The sequence below is a fragment of the Vulpes lagopus genome, chromosome 1 (genome assembly GCF_018345385.1).
Source record: "Vulpes lagopus strain Blue_001 chromosome 1, ASM1834538v1, whole genome shotgun sequence".
Lineage (NCBI taxonomy): Eukaryota > Metazoa > Chordata > Mammalia > Carnivora > Canidae > Vulpes > Vulpes lagopus.
The window spans coordinates 79,860,633-79,884,820 of record NC_054824.1 but is presented as its reverse complement, the minus strand read 5'-3'; the positions used below and the strand labels follow the sequence as shown (position 1 = coordinate 79,884,820).

General features: G+C 34.3%; 1 protein-coding gene across 3 annotated transcripts in view; it reads left to right on the top strand.

Moving 5' to 3' along the window:
- The window catches only part of STXBP5L (syntaxin binding protein 5L), a 380,025-nt gene that overhangs the window by 321,991 nt on the left and 33,846 nt on the right, over positions 1-24,188 (top strand). For 2 of the 3 annotated variants that reach the window (XM_041771064.1, XM_041770992.1), the window contains one exon: positions 1,668-1,760. The exons of the other annotated variant lie outside the window; for it this stretch is intronic. In XM_041771064.1, the coding sequence (XP_041626998.1) occupies positions 1,668-1,760 (93 nt within the window). The remainder of the gene's footprint in view (positions 1-1,667; positions 1,761-24,188) is intronic. 3 annotated transcript variants of the gene reach the window in all.

Genomic DNA, 24,188 nt, shown 5'->3' with positions numbered 1-24,188 from the left:
TCTGATTAACAATGGCAATTATTATGTTTGTATCTGAATAATCTCCCCTTTTTCATGTATATAAGGCATTTAAAGAACCAATACTATTCTTGCCTTCTCTATTTTTTTCCTTAATGCAGTGGTTCTCAAACATAAGTGGTTTTTTCCTTAATGCAGTGGTTCTCAAACATTCTATATCAGAATCATGTGAAGAATTTGTTAAAACACAGAGATTCTAATTGAACAAGTCTAGACTGGGGCCTCAAATTTTGCATTTCTACCAACTCCCTACATAATGCTAATGTTTCTGGCCTCTTAACCACTTGAGAACCATGGCTCTTTGAAAATTTTTACAATATTTTTTCAATACTTACCTTCTCAGTATCTATTTTGTGATCTCAAACCTTCAACCCTTTAAAGTCTGATTAAAACATTGATGCAAATAGCTGAGCAGGAATGTTTGGTAATTAGGCAAGCCAGAAACCAATAATCGTTCTGTAACTCTGATTTTCTACATGGATCTCAATTTAGCCATGAGCCATAAAACTGCCATAAAAACTGCATTAGCCATTAGCCATTAAAACTGCAAGTAAAATAAAGTTTAAGACTAGTAAATATTTATTTGAGGAGGAATTGGAAACTGAAAGAATCCCAGTGAGCCAACTGGAAAGCTGATGTTATCAACTCCCAGGATAATATAACCATTTCATATTACTTATTCATTCACTCAACTATTCAAATAATTTTCAGTATCTACAGTTATGTAGATATTATCTACTGAGAATAATGAACAAACGAACATACTCCATGCCAAATGCATCTGACAGTCTATCTGCAGAAACCAACATTAAACTAGTAATTTTACAAATAGTTGTTTTCTCTTAAAGCTGGATAACCCTTTTTCATTCACCAGGTAAGGTTGTGCAGTTTGAGTACTATATAAACATACCTTACAAGGGGATGAGCAAGAACTAACATTCAGCCCTAGTTCCATTATCTGGAACAGAACTGCAGCCCCTAAAGGAAACAGACCCTTTTTCTTTGGACAAAGAATTGAAAACTAACCAAGCCCTCAACTGTAGAGTTATATCTGCCCACAAGATGTGCATTTTTCTAATTTTTCCTTCTTGAAGATGTGCCTTTAAAAATCATTTGCTCGGATGAACATATTTTTCTAGGCTAGCATCAGGGTTCTAGTACTGCTGCTACCAATATAGCCATCAATCCTTGTGATTCTCACTGTCCACAATAATAGACTTACTATGCTATTAAGGTCAAGTTAAGGCTAGGGTGATAAAAATATGTATCTTTATTAAAATATGTTTACTTAGGTATCTTTAGTAAAGATATCTTTATTAAAATATCATAAAGGCTAACATCACAAAATACTAACAAAGAAATAACCATCTCTGTTGTTTTCAAACCTGGGTTAGAACTAGGTCTTATAGCCAGCTTGAATGCTCCTTCTGTCTGGTTCTACATTTCTGGAACCCCACTATGTCTTCCAAAGAAGAAAGCTTCTGCCCTCCAAATAGACCTCTGTTGGGACGGCACCAAAATACTCAGATAAAGGCACAAAACAGAGAGCCTTCCAAACAATTATCATGAAATTCACCTCCAAGATAAAACTTTTGGGTTCACTTGGGCTAAGAAATTAAATGCCAAAGTCTTTTATTCCCTTCCTTTAGGACTTGCTACCAGAACTCCTGAGGGAGCACCAGGCTTTTATAGGAATGAAATACCAGCTGTGAAACAGAGGAATCAAGTACATCACTTGCCAGGTGAAAGTGAAAATCTTTTTTTTGAACAAACAAGTTTTTCATATCTCTACAATTTTCTGGACTACACAATTTTTCTCAAATGCTTTATTCTTATTTGTGCTGAAAATATAAGTCCCCCATGGTGAATGAAGACAAAATTCCCTGGAATAAAGTAGGAATTCCTAAGGCTTCTATGATTTTGTAATGTTCTATATAATTTTGATAGTTATTTTTCTACCTTAAGTCTGAATACTTTTATCAGACCTAAAAAAATATGAGGGAACCAACAGAGAACTTAGGGAAACTTAAGTGCCAAAAAGTAGAGTGGTTTTGTAAAAATGCTTTTGTAATACAATAACTTTTTGGAATACAATAAAATATTACCTATGATCACAAACTACCAGGATGATCATGGAAATTCCACAAAAGAATTGCCTCAAAGGGGCAATGTTCTCTCAGCAATAGTGAACAGAAAGGAAGGTCTTATAATCTGTTTTATACAGAACCGTTGAATATTTGATGCTATTCAGAGAGGCCAAATCAAAATCGAACACAGGTTGCACAGCTTCCTTCAATTAGGCATTCATTACAAAATGGTTATGACCAGATTTGCAACTTTAAGAAGCATAAATTCACAATGTTCTAGACTCCAAATGAAGTTAGTAAACAAGAAACCTAAAAATAATTGTAACCCACAATTTTTCAAACCTAGTTTCTTTTTTTTTCTTACATCACCCCTGGGATAGGTTTTTTGCTGAGGAGAAAACTGACAGAGTATTTAAATAAGTAGAGCTAGAATTCCAGCTTAACCTTTATAACATTTTGTTATAAAACCTATGCTTTTTCCTGGTTTTCTTTTTAAAAATGAGAAAAAGAAATATAAGAATTGCAAAAAACTTATCACAGTTGAAACTAAAGGACAGCCAAACAGTGACAAAGTTGCTAAGTTATGAAGAGTATGTTTTAACAAAAAAATTCAAAAAAACTAAAAAAAAAAAACAAAAAAAAAAACTTAATATACTTTTTAGTTCATAGAATCAACAAATTATATTTTGAATTTATTAAGCCTTGTTTGCTAAAAATTGTAATCAATATTGATATAGTACTTTAAAGCAAACAAAGTATTTTTCATATGTATTATCTTATTCAATCCTATAGCAACCCTGTAAGGTTAGTATAGTTCTCATTTTACACAAGTGGAGAAAGTATGACTAAGGAAAAATTTCATAACTTGCCCAAGATTAACCTATTAATAAATGGCTTAGTCTGAACCAGCCCAAATCTTCAGATTTCAAGGTCCTTTGATCCCAAATGATTTGTCCTTCTATTTTATGCACTTAAAAAAAGTGTGTTGAAGAAGTAGTTTTCTCTGGGAGTTTATAGTTCAAGGTAAACAAGAATAGAAATAAAGCTTCATAATCCTTTAACTCTTGTTCATGCAACACTAATAAATCACTAATTCATTAATACTGTCCAGATAGAAATATAATACATATTTTAATATAGCAAGAAAAGTAGAGTCATGACATTAAACATTTTTTTATGCTGGAGCAAATTCAAATAAAGATTCTTCTTTGCCTGACTTTATGTTAGTCACTTCATAAAAGGTGGGGCAGGGAGGGGTGGTAATATAGAAGCATGTAGGCCTTTCAGGGCTCTACCATAGTATGGTGACTCTAAAATTGTGTGTGTGTGTGTGTGTGTGTGTGTGTGTGTGTGTGTGTGTGTGTGTGTGTGAGAGAGAGAGAGAGAGAGAGAGAGAACTATACCTATATATGTACCAGGTGCTTTGTTCTAAGTTTCTAGCTTAGGGAAGATAGAGACAAGTGAAATTCATTACTATGTTCCAAACAGTAAATGAAACAAAACACAGATAAATTTTATAAACACTTCAATCTAAATGTTTAGTATTAGATTTATTTTGCAGAAGACATCTAGGCCGACACAATTGGTATCTGCTATATCATATATAACATACCTATTGTGCTGCTTACTGGAAAGTAAGCTGCTTTGGAGTCAGGGAAATTTCAACCTACCTGCTGTTCCTACCATTATACCTTTAGCCAAGTTTCTCAACCTTAACTTTATGCTAATTTCCAGAACATAGATTCTCAATAAAATATAGTAGCAGTTATTATAAAAATAGTAACAAACATCAATGGCTTAAAGAGACTGAATCTGATCTCCTTGGCCATTCTAATTTCCAGTATCAGTTGTATGCAGCTTAGCCGTAACAAAGTAGAAATCCTCCATTGGAAATCAAAAGGTCAATCCAGTTGTCTCTAACCAAGAAACAATTAATCAAAAGCTTTGAATTAGAAAGTTCTAGCCTACCTCTTTATGTATTTCCCATTAAAGTGGTAAGCCACATTCAGACTGATTCAGTTTGTTCTGTTCCTAAAAATTTGATTCAATTGTGGCACCACAGAGGGTTTTTGTACATATTACATTTATTTTTTTAAGGTTTTATTTAAATTTGTTAGATAACATAGTGTAGTATTAGTTTCATGTGTACAATATAGTGATTCAGCACTCCAATGCAACACCCCATGCCCATCACCTAAATAACCCATTTCCCCAACCATCTCCCCTCTGGTAACCATCAGTTTGTTTTCTATTGTTCTGAGAGTTGTTTGAAGCCAATACAGCATTCCTCTGATGAGTCAGGCTGCAGTTTGACTTGACTTGAATTAGAAGTTAGGGAAAAAAAACACGTGAATATACAGATGACTGAAGGATCTGATGCACTGAAGATACCTGAAACCCCTAGCCAAAATACTTTTGTAATGCCGGAAGTTCTGTTCATATTTAAGGCTGAACATATGACCTAATTCTGTCATAAGCTATGCTAAGCCACTAGACGACCCTGCCTCATTACTGTAACTGAGCCTGAATTTTGAAGTAGAAAAATCTAGAATAGAGATAACAGAGTCTTGCAAAGGTTATATAACAACCCAAAATTTGATTTTTTATATACCTTTAAAGATTTCTATGAGGACTGTTTAAACAAGATATCAAGAATGTTGTAGGAGAAATAGTTTTCATTGAATAGGATATTGGAGTAAATGATCTCTAAGATTCCTTTGAGCAAGATTCTCTTTTTTGTGCAGTGTGTTGAGCCAGTGAGCAGTGAGAAGTTTCTATTAAACATTTTCTCCCCTTCAATATGTAATGGCACTGTGCCTATGTTAGAGAACAGTAAAAATTAAGAAATTCAGAGAGCCACATTCCCAAGAGCACATTATAAGGGGTTAATATGTATGGTATCCATTCTATACATTTCCGAGAAGAATTGCCTCATACTTCCTCTTGCCTTACTCATCTTCCAACTCAGATTCTTCAAGTGTTCATGTGTAACATATTTCTCTAACACTTGAACATACTTTGTTTAGCCCTCTTCAGAGTAACTCCTCACCCCATATCCTGACTTTACTGTTTTTTTCAACATTTATTCAGCAAACACTCATTGTACACCTCCTCTATGTCAATACTTTATTAGGTTTTGGGAATACAACCTCCACCTTTGGCGAACTCAGTTTCAGGATGTTAATGAGTAGCAGAGTAAAAAAAAAAAAAGGTCAAATGTAATAAAATGTGATGTGTTATAAAGGAAATGTGCACAAGGGGCTATGAAAGTTAGGATAATAGCACCAGATGAAGCCTTAAGTTTGAGGCTACATTCAGAAAGGAGGTGATTTTTGAGTGGTCTTGAAGAACAAGTAAAAGTTTACTAGTTGTCTGGACACAAAGAGCCAGCCCCTCCCCCAAAAGAGTGTACTAGGTGGGCAAGTGAAGAGAATCATCCTGTACATGAATAATAGACACCTATTAATATTTTTATTAAAGTTTCCTAATTAATACCACCATCAAATCATTCCCTTTCCCTCCTTCAGTTATACTATTGAAGATGGGGGTTTGTGAGAGGACTCCAGTTTTCAGGCTTTCTACAGAAAACCAAAAAGAGGTAACAAAATTGAGAAGGAGATCCAAAAAACTAGAGCAGATTTGAGAGCCAGAGTAAGTTAGATACTAGAATTTTCCATCAGAAAGAATAGCAGGAGGGCATGTGATATTGTGGTCTTTGTCATGCTCTATGTATCTGGGCTTACTAACCAATAGGCAGGAACCATTTGCCCTCTTTTTGAAAAGATCTTTGTAATCCATTTTAAAAATAATTAATACTGGGGATCCCTGGGTGGCGCAGTGGTTTGGCGCCTGCCTTTGGCCCAGGGCGCGATCCTGGAGACCCGGGATCAAATCCCACGTCGGGCTCCCGGTGCATGAAGCCTGCTTCTCCCTCTGCCTGTGTCTCTGCCTCTCTCTCTCTCTCTCTCTGACTGTCATAAATAAAAATAATAATAATAATAATTAATACTATATAGATATGTTGAAATACCGTAGTTTTTAAAAGATTTGAGAGAGAGAGAGAGAGAGAATGATCAGGGGGAGGGGCAGAGGGAGAGAAAATTCACAAGTTGACTCCTCTCTGAACATGATGCTCATCCAGAGGCACAATCCCAAGACCGTGAGATCATGACCTGTGCCAAAACCAAGAGTTTGCTGCTTAACCAACTGAGCCCCCAAAATACTGTTCTAAAAAACAAAATAGAAACAAGATAAATTATTAAACAAACCCTTCCATTATAATCAGTCATTTAAAAAATTAAATGCTGGATGCCTGGGTGGCTCAGTGGTTGAGCACCTGCCTTCAGCCCAGGGCGTGATCCTAGAGTCCTGGCCTTGAGTCCCACATTGGGCTCCCTGCATCGAGCCTGCTTCTCAGTCTATGTCTCTGCCTTTCTCTCTCTCTCTCTCTCTCTCTCTCTCTCTCTCTCTCTCTCTCATGAATAAAATCTTTTAGAAAATAAAAATAAATTGAGAGATTATTCTAAATATGGAACACACACACCCAATCCTTCAGTTCATCTGAACTGTGAATTTACAAAATATATTTGCAACCTCTTATGAAGCATATTACATATATTCAGTTGGCCATATTTTGACATAAATAACTTTTTGCTTGTGCTAATTCTAAACCCAAATTACTAAAATTTGATTTCCTGGTTGCCCCTTAATCTTAATAGGATTACTTTTAATGTCTTTTCATAGGAACATTTGCCTGTTGCTATTATTTATATTAGAATGATAATACTTAGGTTTTCTTTTACAAGTAGTTTAGCATGGAATTTAGTAATCAGTAAACGACAGCCCACAGACCAAATCCATCTCGCCATCTATTTTAGTATGATTTGTGAAATAAGAATGGGTTTTTATTTTTAAATAGTTGGGGGGAAAATCAAGAAATGATATTTCATGAAACATAAAAAATATATTTGAGTTTATAATATATTTAGGTTTTCTAAAAACCATTATAAAATGTATTCTAATCATATTCCAGCAGAAACACTAAAGATTATATCAAGAATGTTATTTGACAGATAAGATTAAGCTACAAAATTAAGTGACAAATTGATGAAGGGATTTTTTTCCCCAAACATATTTTTAGGTGGCCAAATTCAGAAATTTGTGGGCCAGGTTTTCTGATTTTAAATTGAATATTCTTTCTACTCTGCAATCTGCATTTTTATTTTAAAATAACATTCCTGGGGTGCCTGGATGGCTCAGTCAGTTAACCGTCTGCCTTCAGCTCACGTCATGATCCTGAGGTCCTGGGATTGATCCCCATGTCAGGCTCCCTGCTCAGTGGGGAGCCTACCTCTCTCTATCCCTCTGCTGCTCCCTCTGCTTGTGTGCTCTCAAATAAATATTTTTAAAATAAAAAATAAAAATAAAATAACATTCCTATTTGTAAAGAAAAATCACTTACTAGAAGGTATAAGTTAATTGATGGTATCAATTAGAGTCTTCAAGTATAAAGTGACAGAAAAGATGTCTAACATGATTTCCCCTTATGCATTCCTATGATAACATGCATTCCAGTTCAGTATTTTGAGATACCCAATGTAAAATTATTAACAGATAATGAGGAAAGCTTTTAAATAAATTATATATTTTTTCTTGATTTAAGCATTTTCTGATATCTTGATTTATAATATAATTAAATTCATTTTCAAATATCTTTTATTTTTCAAGATCTTATCTACTGAATTTAACATTGTACCCTTCAATATTGAAGTCATGTCATCTGCCATTGGCATGGTAAAGTTTCCTTGACTGTATCATATAGATCTGTAATAGAATTTTCTTTCTATTTCAAAAAAAAATATTGAGAGCTTTAGCATCAGTTTTTACCCTGGTCAGTTATTTATGAGTTCATACATTTGTTGCAATATTTCTTTGCCTATTAGATTTATCCAAAATGACTTTTTGGTTCTTCCCAAATTAAACAAAAAAATCACTTCTCATACCACATGTGAAAAAAACTATGCAAATACTTAATTATCTGCTGTAAGAACAATTGCTTTTCTCAGGTTTCGGTTTGCATATTAAATATTTACTACTGAATGACCAATTAACATCAAACAGTATTTCTGCTTCTATACATGCTCACTAAATATAATGCTCATCAGGATTTAATAATTATACTGTAGTACATACTGTTCCCCCACACTCCTCTTTAATTTTATGTAATTAACAACTGCCTTTTTCCTTTTTCTGTTGTTTCAGTTAAAGGATCAAGAAAGTTAAGTCTGCCAACAGATCTTAAGGCTGATCTTGGTACGGTACGCCAACAATTTAAGTTTTCTTAAATTTCTTAAATTCATTTGGCTGAACATTTTTACCAACAAGTCCATGAATAACAAGTTTCCTGGATGGCGGTGTTTGATGGCTATCCAAAAAGGCTTTTTTAAAAATCACCATACAGTTCTGTTGGCAGCATTCAACATTTCATTTGTTAACAATCATTTTACAAAATTATGTTTGATAAATCATTACACACCAAGAAATATAATGTTTCATTTCTTTTTAGCATGAAAATGTTTTTGAACATTGAATAATCGTGCATATGGATCCTTCCTTTTGTGACTATAATCATGTAAATAAGCATCATTTTTTTCCCATAATTATTTTCCCTATTCTGTATATTAGTATTATTTAGAAGTAATACTAGTTAACAACAACAAAAATGCCTGATACATAAAAGAATGGAGTCCTAGCTCTTTTCTTAATTTTAGAAAAGTTATAGGAAAGTTGATTCACTTTCATTTTTTGCGGTGGTCACAGGCTTATTTATAATTCAAACTCTGAAATAAATAGTGCTTTACGAAATAGACCTTCATAAATTTTTCCTTCAGAACTTTTATCTGCTTGTTCCAGTATAGTGTTTTTTTTAATTTAATTACCTTTATTTTCATCTCCTTTATTCTAACTTAAATTCATAGCATTAAATCCTGATAATGTCATGGTTAAAATAACAAAAATACAGTAATTAGTCTTTGCATTATTATTTTTTTTTTTTTAGAGTTTACAAAGCTGCTTCACATACATGATTTTACTTGATTTTCTTAGCAGCTTTTTGAAGTTGCTATTGCTATTCCCAATATTTTTCTTCTCTCTTCAGAGGAGAAACAGATTGTGTTGTTAATAAATGGTAAAGATTTGAAGCTAGATCATAGAATATGTTACCCAAAGTTTATAGAGCATATTCACATACCTCACCTCATTGTATCTAAATTAAATGTTAGACCACAAATAATTACATTTATTATCTAGTTACAGATAATCTTTTATGAATTTGATTAATGCATATTTTATAAATGCAAACCACTAACATAGTAGGTAGTATTATTAGTTCAATATTAAAGAAATTGTTATGAATTAGTATTTTACCATTATAATTGATGATTGATATCAAAGGAAGAATCAACATTATAGTTTTATTTATTGACCTCCTACAATGTGTCAGATACTATGCTAAATGATTTAGATATATTGCCCAAGACAAGGTAATTGATATTGTTCCCACTTTACAAATGAAGAAAAAAGATTCCCAGCCCACTTCTATGTTTATTAGAAATAACAAAGAAAGCTATTAGTTGTAAATCTAATCTGGAGATCAGTTAGCATAGTTGTTATTAATAACCATTAACAGTTTCTACAAATGTTAGTCTCTCAAAGTCTCCCTCCCAACAGCTTCATTCTCGTTATTTTCACACATACTTTGAGCAAAGACAAATGATGAAAACTAATATATATAAAATTGTCAAGTGTGTGTCACTTTACTAAAGGATTTTTTTTGCACTTAAAAGGATTTATAATAAAATTTCATTAAATATCTACTTATAAGTTGTTAATATAATTTCATTTAAAAAAAATGAAATTTCCAGAAAAAAACCGTAAGGCTTCTAGACAAGGATAAATATTTAAATGTAAATTCTTTCACCCAAAACCTTGCTGTAAAATATACCTGGGTTACTTGTAATATGCTTTAGGAAGATCATTTTCCAGTAGTGTAAAATTCATTAGTGAAGGAGGAAGATGTTTAAGAAGCTACTGCTGAAGGCCAGATGAGGAGCCAAAGTAGAATAACAAAGAAAATGAAGAAAAAAGCAGTCCCTATGGGAGAAGTTACAACTGGTAGGATTACAAACAGTGAGCAAAACAGTGTTGGTAATGCATAGGAAATAGGAGGAGTCCAGAATGACTAAGGCATGTTGAGAATAGTTCTCATGGAAAATACCTGGTTTGAGAGGAAAGGAGAATGAGGTTCAGTTCTACAGGGACATCCATGTTAACCATTCAGTGTACAATTAGAAATTATTGATAACATTCATCTATATCAAGATATTAGTGACTGTGTACATGAGCTATCCACTAAAGACAAAGGAAAAAAATGACAAGGTGTTGGAGAGCTTTAGATACTAATATAACTTCTTTGTTATAATAATCCTTAACTGAAGAACAGTGTAACAGTAACAGTAAAATAATAGTAATAGCAGTAAAAACCTCATACAGTAAACACTTATGCAGTTAGAACAGTTAAGTAGTTAGCATTTTATGAGGTAATTGCCAGGTTCATGGGAAATTGCTTTATACCTAACATTTTTACATTTAGTGCAAAACTATCTTGTTTCTCATTTTAAAAAAAAGAAATAGACTTTCTCTTTTCCAACAATATTTTTTTTTTAAGATTTTATTATATCTATTCGTGAGAGATACAGGCAGAGGAGAAGCAGGCTCCAGGCAGGGAGCCCAACGTGGGACTCGATTCTGGGTCTCCAGGATCACGCCCCAGGCTGCAGGCGGCGCTAAACCACTGCGCCACTGGGGCTGACCATTTTCCAACAATATTTTGAATTAAAAAACCTAAAAATGAATTTTATAGAATTCAAGCCTTTTTTTTTTTTTTAAGATTTTGTTTATTATAAGAGAGAGAGAGAGAGACAGAGACATGGGCAGAGAGAGAAGCAGGCTCCATGCAGGGAGCCCCATGTACTCGATCCCGGGACTCCAGGATCACACCCTGGGCCGAAGGCAGATGCCAAACCGCTGAGCCACCCAGGGATCCCCCGAATTCAAACCTTATGTATGCATAATCCAGGGGCTGGCACATAACATTATGAATATACTGTTATATATTCACCAAGAATACTATAAATGAAACACAAACCCCCATAAGCCCTTAAAATATATCTATTACAAGAGAAATTCCACCCAATGAAAAGATTCATGAAAAGGCCATGGTCAAAGAACTGCAGTGATTATTTATTTGAGTGTAGAACTAAAATCAACAGTGCCAAATATGATTACAAAATATAATGTAAACTTAAAATCTGTTATATAGAAACAATAGTGAAATTCTAAAGTTGAGAGATGGAATGTAGAGAGGAGGTTAGAGTTCCCAACAAAAGAGAATTCTATAGCTAAATTTGGTGGTTAATTGGTGGTAAAGTGAGAACAAAAACAATCAGAGGAAGAAGAATTACACTAATTTCACTTTTCGTAAGGGGAAATAAGTTACTGTGCATAGCTAACAATTTAAGAAAAATACATATTCAAGGTAACCACTAGAGAAAAGGTGAAATATCTCAAAATTTCAAAAATTAAGCAAAGGGTAATATACAGTTAAAAAATCAGAAAATACAGACCGTATATTAAAAGTGGATATAAAATGCAGAAGCAGCAGAAGACAAAGAAGATACAACCCACTATAAAATAAGGAGATAGAATAGATGTTGATGTTGACTGACCAGAGTCTTCAGATTCTCCATTTTGAGACTCTCAGGACTTCCCTGACTCTACCTTTCTACCTTTTGAAAACACCAAGAATATTGTCACTGCAACAACTTTGTACTAGAGTAATGACTTATCATATTCAGATTGCCCTTAACCACAATAACTACAGACTTCATATCTATAAGAAGAATCAGAGCCAGTGGGTGAAACCTCATGAACTCCAGGAGCACAGTGGACACATCACAAATATGTACTGGTCTTTCAAGAGTGACTACACTGTCCTTTGCAGGAGCCAGGAAGATGGTATCTGGAAGCTTACCCTGGTGATCTTCAGAATTAATTATGTAGCCAATTTGTGACTCATCCCTTCTAGAGAACATATTTGCTATGGATAATGAAGCACAATTCATTTCTGCTTATTACTTGAGCATGAAAATGGCAAGTGGGTAAGCAAACACATTAAAAGGTCCTCAATTTGAAATGGCATACCAACAGTGTTTTCCTGGCAGCAGGATTATGTGACTTCAAATGCAGTGCTTCTGCATACATTAAAGAAGTGAATGAAAACCAACCAGTACGCCATAGGGCAGCAAGATGCATTTTGGTTAGCTGATATCGGAGTCCAATGGTACTGGGAACTGGGTCCCAGCTTCAATTTCTCTGCCAGTGGGAACTCTGTGGCCTAGGTCAGCTATGACAGCAATGTGACTATTGCTGATGCTTCAATGTTCAGGTTTCATCTGAAAACAGTTGCTGCCACTCCTGAATGAATTATTCGTCTCAGAGAATAGCATTGTGTAGCTGCCAGCCATGGCTACTACCCAGTATTCTTTAATTAACTATGATGACCACGGCTCTTTTTTTTTTTTTTTTTTGACCACAGCTCCTTTAGTCTCCAAATATTCCAAAACAAAGCATCCAGCACATGTTAGCTATGAAATACTTCCAAAACATGAGCAAGAGAGTCACAACAGAGTACTACATTACAGCCTCAGATATACTGCACCAGAATAGATAGCAATTAACTCAAGTGGACAAACAAGATTATTGGAAATTCTGCTGTACAGGAATTAGTGGAGCCATGATAGTTTGGGATTTCAAAACCTTAGAATCTTCTATCCAAGGCCTTCAAATAATTTGAAGCTGAATGAACCTCTTTGATCTAGTATGACAATTGACAACTAACTGCAGGTCTGTGATTTGCATGATGGTGAGGAAAACCAACCACAAGGAAACAGTAAAAACATGTATCATGCGAATATCATTTATGCATTTTGTTTAAATATCATTGGCAGAAGTGTTGAATGTTTAAAACAGCAGTCTTTTAAAATTTTTATTTTATTTTGGTGCTTTATTCCATTCTTGACCAAAGCTGCTTTTAAGCAATTCATTATGGAAAATTGTTGATTGATTTAAGTGAGAGGAGGTGGTATGTAAATTGTCTCCTAGAAAATTAAGTAAAATAAGATGTTCTTTAAAATAGAACTTAGATGAACCATCTCTCATGCCAGTAGATGTAGTAAAATAATTTGCTTTGTATTATAAGAAAAAGGCTTTCAGCATGTATCACATAACAAAATCCAACAACAAAAAAATCTAAAACAAGATGATTCAGAACTTAGTAGTAGAGTATATTAGACAACTATTGGTAAAAATAAAACAGGAGTTAATATATTAATATCCAAACTGAGTTCAAGACAAAATACATTAAGTTAGAAAGTGCTTATATTTATAGTGATGAAATGGACATCCACAATGAAACTCTTAAAATTTTTTATTTATTTATTTATTTATTTATTTATTTATTTATTTATTTATTCATTCATTCATTCATGATAGACAGAGAGAGAGAGAGAAAGAGGCAGAGACACAGGCAGAGGGAGAAACAGGCTCCATGCCGGGAGCCCAACGCAGGGCTCAATCCTGGGACTCCAGGATCACACCCAGGGCCAAAGGCAGGCGCCAAACCGCTGAGCCACCCAGGGATCCCCATGAAACTCTTAAAAATTTTAATAAACTAAGTAACGTGGATTAGAAATTATACTTCAAAAACTATAATAGAATAAAAAGAAATAGAAATGCAATAATAATGAGAGATTTTGACATAATTTAATGACAACTCATGAAAACAAAAAATAAAACAATGAGGAAAAAAGAAACATAACTTATATGAAAGACTTGTTGAATATTTCTTGAACTTTATACCTTAAAAATTTTTCAAGTACCTATTGAAAATTTAAACCTATATTAAAGCCACAAGAAAACCTCAATACTTTAGAATGTTACAAACCACATTCTCTAATCACAAATTAATGACATAAGAAATAACAAAAATAGAAAACAATCTCTAAAACCTGGAGGATTTTAAACTCTCACATAACCCTTGGCTTGGTTTCTGACTAACTAGATCAGTAGCTAGATTTTTGTTTCCTATCTCTAGTAATATGGATCAAGAACTCTGAAAATTATAGACTAAGGATCTAGAATAGTAGTGGAGAAACTACAAAAATCCTACAGTAGAGAAGAGAAACTAGAGAAAAAATTCTGGGATGCTAAGAAAGGCAACAAAAAATTTACCATAACAATTCATTCCAGTTGAAATTAATTTTATTAATAACAAAGACTTTTAAATGAGACATGAGACTTTTTATGATGTTCAGAATGATCAAAATAATTAATTTTTAAAAGACTGATAAATTATAAAGCTAAAGGTTTTCATAAATGAAAAACCAATGAAGAATCTTGGATAACAATGCAGGCATCTGGGTGGCTCAGTCAGTTAAGCATCTGTCTCTTGATTTTGTCTCAGGTCATGATCTTGGGGTCATGGCATTGAGCACAGCATAGAACTCTATGCTCAGTGGGAATGTACTTGAGATTCTCTTTCCTCTCCCACTGCACCTCCCTTCTATGCTCTCTTTCTGTCTCTCCCAAATAAATAAATGTTAAAAAAAAAGAATCTTGGATAATAATGAACAAATAGAGAACATCAATAAAGAAATAGAAATTATAAAAAGAAACAAGTAGAAATTCTGGAGCTAAAATTACAATAACTAAAATGAAAAATTCACCAGAAATACTCAGTAGCAGATTTGAGTGCCGTTTTGATTAAGGGACTTATGAAACATCATCAAGCATACCAATATTATAGGAATACCAGAAGGAGAAGAGAAGAGAAAAAGGAGAAGAAAGATTATTTGAAGAAATAATAGCTGCAAACTTCTCACATTGGAGGAAAGACATGAACTACAAATCCAATAAATTCTTCAAACTCCAAGTATAATAAACTCAAAGAGATACTCAGATGCATTATAATCAAAGTCTTACAAATAGAGGATCTTAAAAGCAGCAAGAGAGAAATTATTCCTCATAAATAAGAAATCCCCAAGAAGTTTGACAGCCAAATTTATAGTAGAAGCCAAAGAGGCCAGAAAGCAGTGGGATGACATATTTAAAGTGCTGGGGGAAAAAATCTGTCAACAAAGAATTCCTGTATCTGGCAAAATTTTCCTTCAAAAAATAGAGACATTAAGACATTGCCAGACAAACAAAAGCAAAGAGAGGCCATTATTATCAGACCCTCCCTACAAGAAATACTAAAGACAGTCCTATAGGCTGAAATGAGAGGAAATTTGACAGTAACCTAAAGACATATGAAGAAATAAAGAACAATGGTAAAAATAACTATAGGTAGATATAAAAGCCAGGATTATTACATTTTTTAGTTTTAACTCCTTTCTTATTTTCTCCATGAATTTACGTGTTAAGTGTGTAAATCCTTAATGGGCATGTAATAAAGATATAAAGACAAAGATATAAGGGAAGGTGATGAATATTTATAGCAACAGTTTTGTATGCTATAGAAGCTAAATTAGTACAATTCAAAAGACACTGTTATGAATTTGTAATCACCAACATAACCATTAACAAAAATAAACAAAAGGAAATATGAAGGGAATAAAAAGATATACTGAGAAAAAATTAAATATGAAAAAAGGCAGTATCGAAGCAATTCATGAACAACACAAGCTATACTTCTGGAAAACAAATAGAAAAATGGCAGAAATGCTTCCATATCAGTAATCATTTTATTTTTTTTTAAATTTTTTATTTATTTACTTATGATAGTCACACAGGAAGAGAGAGAGAGAGGCAGAGACACAGGCAGATGGAGAAGCAGGCTCCATGCACCGGGAGCCCGACGCGGGATTCCATCCCGGGTCTCCAGGATCGCGCCCTGGGCCAAAGGCAGGCGCCAAACCGCTGCGCCACCCAGGGATCCCCAGTAATCATTTTAAATGCAGATGGATTAAATGCACCAATTAAAAGACAGATTGGCAGAATAGATTTAAAAATATATAATCTAACTATATATTATCTACAAGAGAGCCATTTTAAATAAATTTTTTAAAACCCACAAATAGATTGAAATTAAAAGGATGGATAAAAGGCTCCATGCAAGTAGTAACCAAAAGAGATTGCATGGCAAAATTAGTGCCAAAGTAGCCATAAGTAGAAAACTGTTACAAGAAACAAAGAAAGATATAGAGTTAATTTGTTGAGAAGATATACAATTGCAAACAAATGTGCATCAAATAGCACACCCAAAATATGTGGAGCAAACATTGACAGAATTGAAGGGGGAATTAGTTCTATAACAACAGTTGAGGAACTCAGTAGCTTGCTTTCAATGATGGGTAGCAAATCTAGACAGGAGATCGAACATGATATAGAGGACTTGAATAACACTATAAGCCAACTAGCTTTAACAGACAAAATACTCCACATAATAACAGAATGCATACTCTTCTCAAGTACATATGGAACATTCTTGAGTATGGAACATATTTTAGGCCACAAAACAAGTCTCAGTAAATTTAAAAAGATTAAAATCATACAGAGTTTTTCTATAACCATCATGGGATGAAACTAGAAATCAGTAAAAACTGAAATTCACAATATTTGGAAATTAAACTGCACACTTGTAAACAACTAATAGGTCAAAGAAGAAGTCACAAGTAAAATGTGAAATACTTTGAATACATTAAAATAATAAGCAAAATTTGCAGGTTACACCAAAGACATGACTCAGAGGACTATAAATGTTTTATAGCTATAAATGCCAAATCAATAACCCAACTCTATACTTCAACAAACTGTAAAAGATGACCAAATTAAACCAAAAGGTAACAGAAGTACAGAAATAATAATGATTACAGATAAAATAGAGAATAGAAAAACAATTAACAAAACCAAAGATTTGTTCCTTAAAAAGATTAACAAATCAATGAACCTTTACCTAGACTAAGAAAAAGAGGGAAGATGCAAATAAAATCAAAATGAAAGTGGGAACATTACTATCAACCCTACAGAAGTGAAGATAATACTTTAAACAATTATATACCAACATTAGATAACTTAGATGAAATAGGCAAATTCCTAGAAACACATGAATTTCCAAAACTGCCTCAAGAGAGAAATCTCAACATAGCTAAAATAAGTAATGATGTTGAATCGGTACTCAAAAACTTCCTGACAAAGGAAGATCAAGGATGAGTTGGCTGGCAAATTCTACCAAATATTTAAATAATTGACATCAATTCTTCTCAAACTCTTCCAAAAAATAGGAGAGGAGGGGAACATTTCCTAATTCATTCTGTAACACCAGCATCACCCTAATTTCAAAGCTAGACAACACCACAATGAAATTAGAAACCAACATCCCTTATGAATATGCATGCAAAAATTCAAATTAGCAAACAGCATCCAATAGCATATTAAGTGGATTATGTACCATGGCTAAGTGGGATTTATCCCAGAAATATAAAGGTGATTCAACAGAAGAAAATAAAAGATGTAAAAACATTAATAAAAGAAAAAGCATGATACAGATACACCTCAATTAAGACTGAAAACGCATTTAATAACATTGAACATCTCTTCATAATAAAAATACTCAGAAAACTAGAAATGGAAGGGAACTTCCTTAAACTGACAAAGGGCATTCCTGAAAAACCCACAGACAAGATCCTACTGAATGATGAAAGATAAAAACTTTCCTCCTTAAGATCCAGAAGGTTACCTGTTTTTACCACTTCTATTCTATATTATACTGGAAGTTCAGCCAGAGAAATTAGGCAAGTAATAAAAGGCATTCAAGAAATGAAACTACTCCTATTGACATATGTTATCCTGTATGTAGAAAATCCCAAAGAAACCACAAAAGAACAACTAGAATAAATGAATTTAAGCCAAGTTGCAGGCTATAATATAAACAACACAAAAATCAATTGTTTCTATACATCAATGAAAATTTTAAAAAAGAATTTATTTAAAAATTCATTTTTTTATTGGAGTTCAATTTGCCAACACCCAGTGCTCATCCTTTCCACCCAGTGCTCATCCTTTCCTGATTGTCATACACTTGATATCATATGGTATGTAAGCTTTTCAGATTGACTTCTTTCATTTAGTGATATGCATTTAAGGTTCCTCAGTATGTTTTTTACAGTTTCATTGCTCACTGCTTTTTGGAATATTTCATTGTCTAGATATACCACAATTTATCCATTCACCTACTGAAGGACATCCTGGTTGCTGCTAGGTTTTGGCAATTAATGAATAAAGCTGCTATAAACATTCATGTGCTGGTTTTTATATGTACCTAAGTTTTCATTTTAGGGGGTAAATACCAAAGAGCATGATTGATGAATCATATGGTAAGAGTATGTTTACTTAGGTAACTGACAAACTGTCTTCCAATGTGACAATGAATTTTTTGCATTCCCTAACAATGAATGAGAGTTCCTGTTGTTCCATATTCATTCTAGCATTTGGTGTTGACACTGAAATTTTTGCCATTCTACTAGGTATATAGTTTTTTCTCATTTTTAATTTGCAATTTTAAATATTTTTATATGCTTATTTGCCATCTGTCCATCTTCTTTGGTGTAGTATCTGTGCATATCTTTTGCCCATTTTTTAGTTGGGTTGTTTATTTTCTTATTGCTGAGCTTTAAGTGTTCTTTGTGTATTTTTTTTCTTTTTTTCTTTGTGTATTTTGGATAGCAGTCTTTATCCGATATATCTTGAGGCACCTGAATGGCAGTTTTTTAAGCATTTGATTCTTGGTTTCAGCTCAGGTCATGATTTCAAGGTCATAAATTCCAGCCCCATGTCAGGCTCTGCACTCAGCAGAATCTACTTACTTGAAATTATCTCTCCCTTTCCCCCTGCACCTCCTGTTGTGCTCTCTAAAATAAATAAATCTTTTAAAAAATAAACACTATCAGATGTATCTTTTGCAATTGTCTTCTCCCAGTGTATGTCATCCTCTCATTCTTTTGATAGTATCTTCCACAGGGCAGAAGTTTCTAATTTTAATCAAGTCCAACTTAATATTTTCTTTCATGGATCATGTTTCTGATGTTATATCTAGAAAGTCATCACCAAATCCAAGGTCATCTAGATTTTATGTTTTCTTCTAGTTGTTTTCTAGTTTTGTGTTTTCAGTTTAGGTGTATGATCCATTTTGAGTTGTTTTGAAGGGTACAATATCTGTGCGTAGATTATTTTTTTTTTTTGCATGTAAGTGTCCAGTTGTTCTATCACCATTTGTCAAGAAGACTGTCTTTGTTCCATTGAATTGACTTTGTTCCTTTATCAAAGATCACTTGACTATATATGTATGGATCTATTTCTGGGCTTTGTGCTCTGTTCCCCATTGATCTATTTGTCTATTTTGTCACCAATACCACACTGTCCTCATTATGTTAGCTTTATAGTGAGTCTTGTAGTTGGGTAGCACCAGTCCTTTGACATTGCTCTCCTCCTTAAATATTGTGTTAATTATTGTGGGTCTTTTGCCTCCCTATATAACTTTACAATCAATTTGTCAGTATCCACAAAACAACTTGCTGGGATTTATTTGGACTGTGTTGAATCTATAGATCAAGTTGGGAAGAACTGACATCTTGACAATATTGAGTCTTGCTATCAATGAACATAGAATATCTTTTTATTTGTTCTTCAATTTCTTTCATCAGTAAAAAGATTTTTTTTGTAGTTTGGTAGATTTCCTCATAGAGATCTCATAAATTCTTTGTTAAATTTATACCTAAGTATTTTATTTTTGAGTGAGCCAATGTAAGTGTTATTATTTTTAATTTCAAACTCCATAGCTAGTATATAGAAAAACTCTTGTCCCATGTGAATGCTCACCAAAGAGTAACCTCAGCAGAGGAAAATTTTAACAATCAAGGGGGTAGAATGACCCATTCTGTGGATACGTATTAACCTCTTTCCCAGTCAACCCTCTCAGCACATAATGGGCTCATGAACAAAGAAACCATGGTGATAGGAATGGAGGCTATGCATGGACTGAGCAACATGGACTTTCACTCACCAAAGCTGACCTAGCTACAATCACTACTGAGTGTGCCCAATATGACAGCAATAGAAATCAACACTTTCTCTAATTTGGCACCATTCCCTGGGTGATCAGCCAGTTATCTGGTGGCAGATGTTTACATTGGACCATTTTCATCAGGGAAGGGAAAGGATGTTATGCTTACTGGAATAGACATTATTCTGGATATGAATCTGCCCTCCCTTCATGGAATTTTTTTTGCCAAGATTAACATCCATGGACTTACAGGATACCTTATCCACCATTATGGTAATGCACACAGCATCAATAAATTAATTTCAAAGCAAGTGAAGTGTAGCAGTGAGCCAATGCTTATGGGATTCACTGGTCTTACCTTATTCTCCACCATCCTGAAGCAACTGCCTACATACATATGTATTACTAATTTTTTTATTAATGTTAGTATATATTTCATTATCCCTTTACTTTTAATCTATATATGCATGTATACTTAAATTGGGTGTCTTGTAGAAAACATAGTTGGAACTTGTTTTTTAACTATTCTGATAATCTTTGGTTTATTTAGAACATGCATATTTAAAGTGATTATTCTGTTGGATAAGTGTCTACTATAGTCCTTACTGTTTTCTTGTTCTTTGTTCCTATTTTCTTTTTAGTTTTTTTCTGCTTTTGGGGGGTAAACTGAGCATTTTATAGAGGATTCCTTTCCTTCTCTTAGTATATCAGTTAGACTTCTCTTTTTTACTTTTATTTTTAGTAGTTACTCTTGAGTTTACAATATACATTTACAGCTGATCCAAGTCCAGTTTAAGATAACTATACTGCTTCATGGGATGTGCAAGTGCCTTATAAGAACAAAGCCTTCCCAATTTCTCCCTCCTACTTCTTAAATCATTACTGTCATTCATTTTGCTTGTCAGCTACACTGTTATCCTATACACTTTTTGGAAACATAGTTTGGTTTCTAAGAAGCATAATTGGGCCCTGGAACAAAGTTCAAGCATATCTAAAGAATAAAAAACAAATAGCACCTAATAACATAAGATTCACAATGTCTGGCTTCCAGGCAATATCATATCAATAGGAAAATGCAACCCATGATGAAGAGAAAATATCAATCAACAGAAACTAACCCAGAAGTGATACGTAGGATAAATCCAGTAGACAAGGACATGAAATCAACTATCATAAATATACTCAATATATTCAAGGAGATAGAAGAAAGCACAAGCATGTTAAGAAGAGACATGGAAGATATCAAAAAGACTCACACTGAACTTTTAGAAATGAAAAACAAATGTATGACATTACATGAAATATATGCTAGATGGGATTAACAGGAGAATTGACACTGAAAAAGAAAACATTACTGAACTCAAATTTGTACTCTCCAAAATGAAACAAAGGAATAAAAAGACCAAAATAATGAATGGAGAATTAGTGATCTATTGTTTAACTTCACATTATCTAATACACATACAATAGGAGTCTCAGAAGAAGAAAGGATGGGACAGTAAAAATGTTTTAATAAGTCATGCCACAAATCTTCCTAATTTGATGAACACTGTAAATCCACAGATCCTAGGAGCATAATGAAATTCAAGCATAAGAAACATGAATAATACTACATCAAATTATATCATCATTGAAATCCAGAGGGAGGGGATATATTAACATATAGAATAACAAATATAAAAATAACAGCAGACTTCCAAGATAGAAGAGAATAGAAGAATATTTTTTAAGTACTGAAAAAAGTGTCAATCTAAAATTCTGTACTCAAAAAAATAACATTACAAATGAAGGTGAAATAAATACTTTTAGTGGCAAAAGTTGAAAAGATCCAGGTCTAAAAATTAAGCTCTATAAGAAACATTGCAATTAGTCCTCTGAAAGAAGGAAAACAATATAGAGGAAAATCAAGATATACACAGAGGAATGAAGATCCCTGAAAATGGCAAATATATGGGTAAGTGAAATAGATTATTTAAATTTCTTTAAAAAATAATTGATGACTAGAAACATCCCAAATATCCATCAATGAGTGAATGTTAAAAAAAATTGTGCCGGGATCCCTGGGTGGCGCAGTGGTTTGGCGCCTGCCTTTGGCCCAGGGCGCGATCCTGGAGACCCGGGATCGAATCCCACGTCAGGCTCCCGGTGCATGGAGCCTGCTTCTCCCTCTGCCTGTGTCTCTGCCTCTCTCTCTCTCTCTCTCTGTATGACTATCATAAATAAATAATAAAAAAAAAAAATTTAAAAAAAATTGTGCCATGTCCATACAGCAGAAAATTCCTCAGCAATAAAAAGAAATGAACTCTGGATAAATACAACCTCCAGAGTCTCAAACTAATCATGGTGAGTAAAAGAAGTTAGACAAAAATAAATATAAACTGTATGATTTCTCTTACATAAAATTCCTGGAATGCAAATTAATGTACAGTAACAAAGAACATCAGTGGTTGTTGGCCAGTAGACAGAGGCAACAAGGAGGCATTAAAAATAAGAATGAGGCAACTCAGAGAGGGGATGGATACATTATTTTTCTATGAAAACTGAAACAGAATAGTTTTTTCAATTTTAAATATGTGCTGCCTATTGCATGTTAATTCTCAACCTGTGCTGAGGAATGTGATTGTCAGAGATCCATCATCTAAGAATGAGGAACAACAATTTCTCAGACATCCAGAAACTAAGAGTTCACTACGTGTAGATTTTAAGCTTACATTTATTTTTTATCTTTTTTAAAAGACTTTATGTATTTATTCATGAGAGACACAGAGAGAGAGGCAGAGACATAGGCAGAAGGAGAAGCAGGCTCCATACAGGGAGCCCAGTGTGGGACTTGATCCCAAGATTGTGGGATCACACCCTGAGCCAAAGGCAAGTGCCCAACCACTGATCCACCCAGACATTCCTGAGCTTAAATTTAAATACTAGTGGAGGAGGAGCTAAGATAATTCAGTAGTAAAAGTACTCTAAGCTTGCCTGGTCACCCAATTCAAGTAGATAATTATAAAACCATTCTGAATACTCAAGAAATTGACCTGAGGACTGATAAAACACACTACACAAGAGAGAGAAGAGGCCATGTTGAGGAAGGTGGGAAGTACAGACACAGGGTTTGGGGAAGAAGCAGATCATGGGTGCCACAGAGTGGGGGAGCCCTGGTCATAGAAGGAAGAGAAAGAGAGGAACACACAGGGAATTACACAAAGAAAACACTTCCCCACAGCCATTGACTAGGAAAACAAGAAGGGTTGATTTTCATGAGTTTTTACAACCATGGGGCTCAAAGACTGGAGTTAGAGAGGTCTGTAGCATGGCAGGTGTGGAGCCCAGTTAGCACTGCAGTGTTCCTGTGGAGGAGGGCAGATAGCCCAGGAGCAGACAGCCCAGAGACAGACGGTGTAATCAGAGGATCCCTTGGGACACACTGGGAGAGACGTTTCCACTTCCTGGAGTACATCCAACAGAGGTGGCATTGCTTCTCCAGGGACAAAGGAGCCAACAGGCACCATTCCTCAACATAAACTAACTTCAGCGTCAACAGTGGCTACCTAACCCGCTTTTACCAAGTCCTGTCCTGCTGTGATCTGCCGGTAATTCTTTTCTTGGGCAAGTGTGCCTGAGCAGCAGTACAGCAGACCCATCCTCCCAAAGACCAGCAGAAACCTTCCCCAACATACATACATACATACACACACACACACACCAGGTCTACTGACCATAGAGTTCTGCAAAGCTCCAGCTCTAGTGGAAACAGCATCAGGATTCTTTCAGCCAGCAGACCAGAGCACATCTTGTTAAAACTCGCCACACTCTGGACAAGGTCAAAACACTCCCCACTGCAGGCAAGGAGAAACTCTGCAGAGGACTGACTTGAGGGAAAGAGCAGCCCAAATACAGCAGCGTAGTCCATG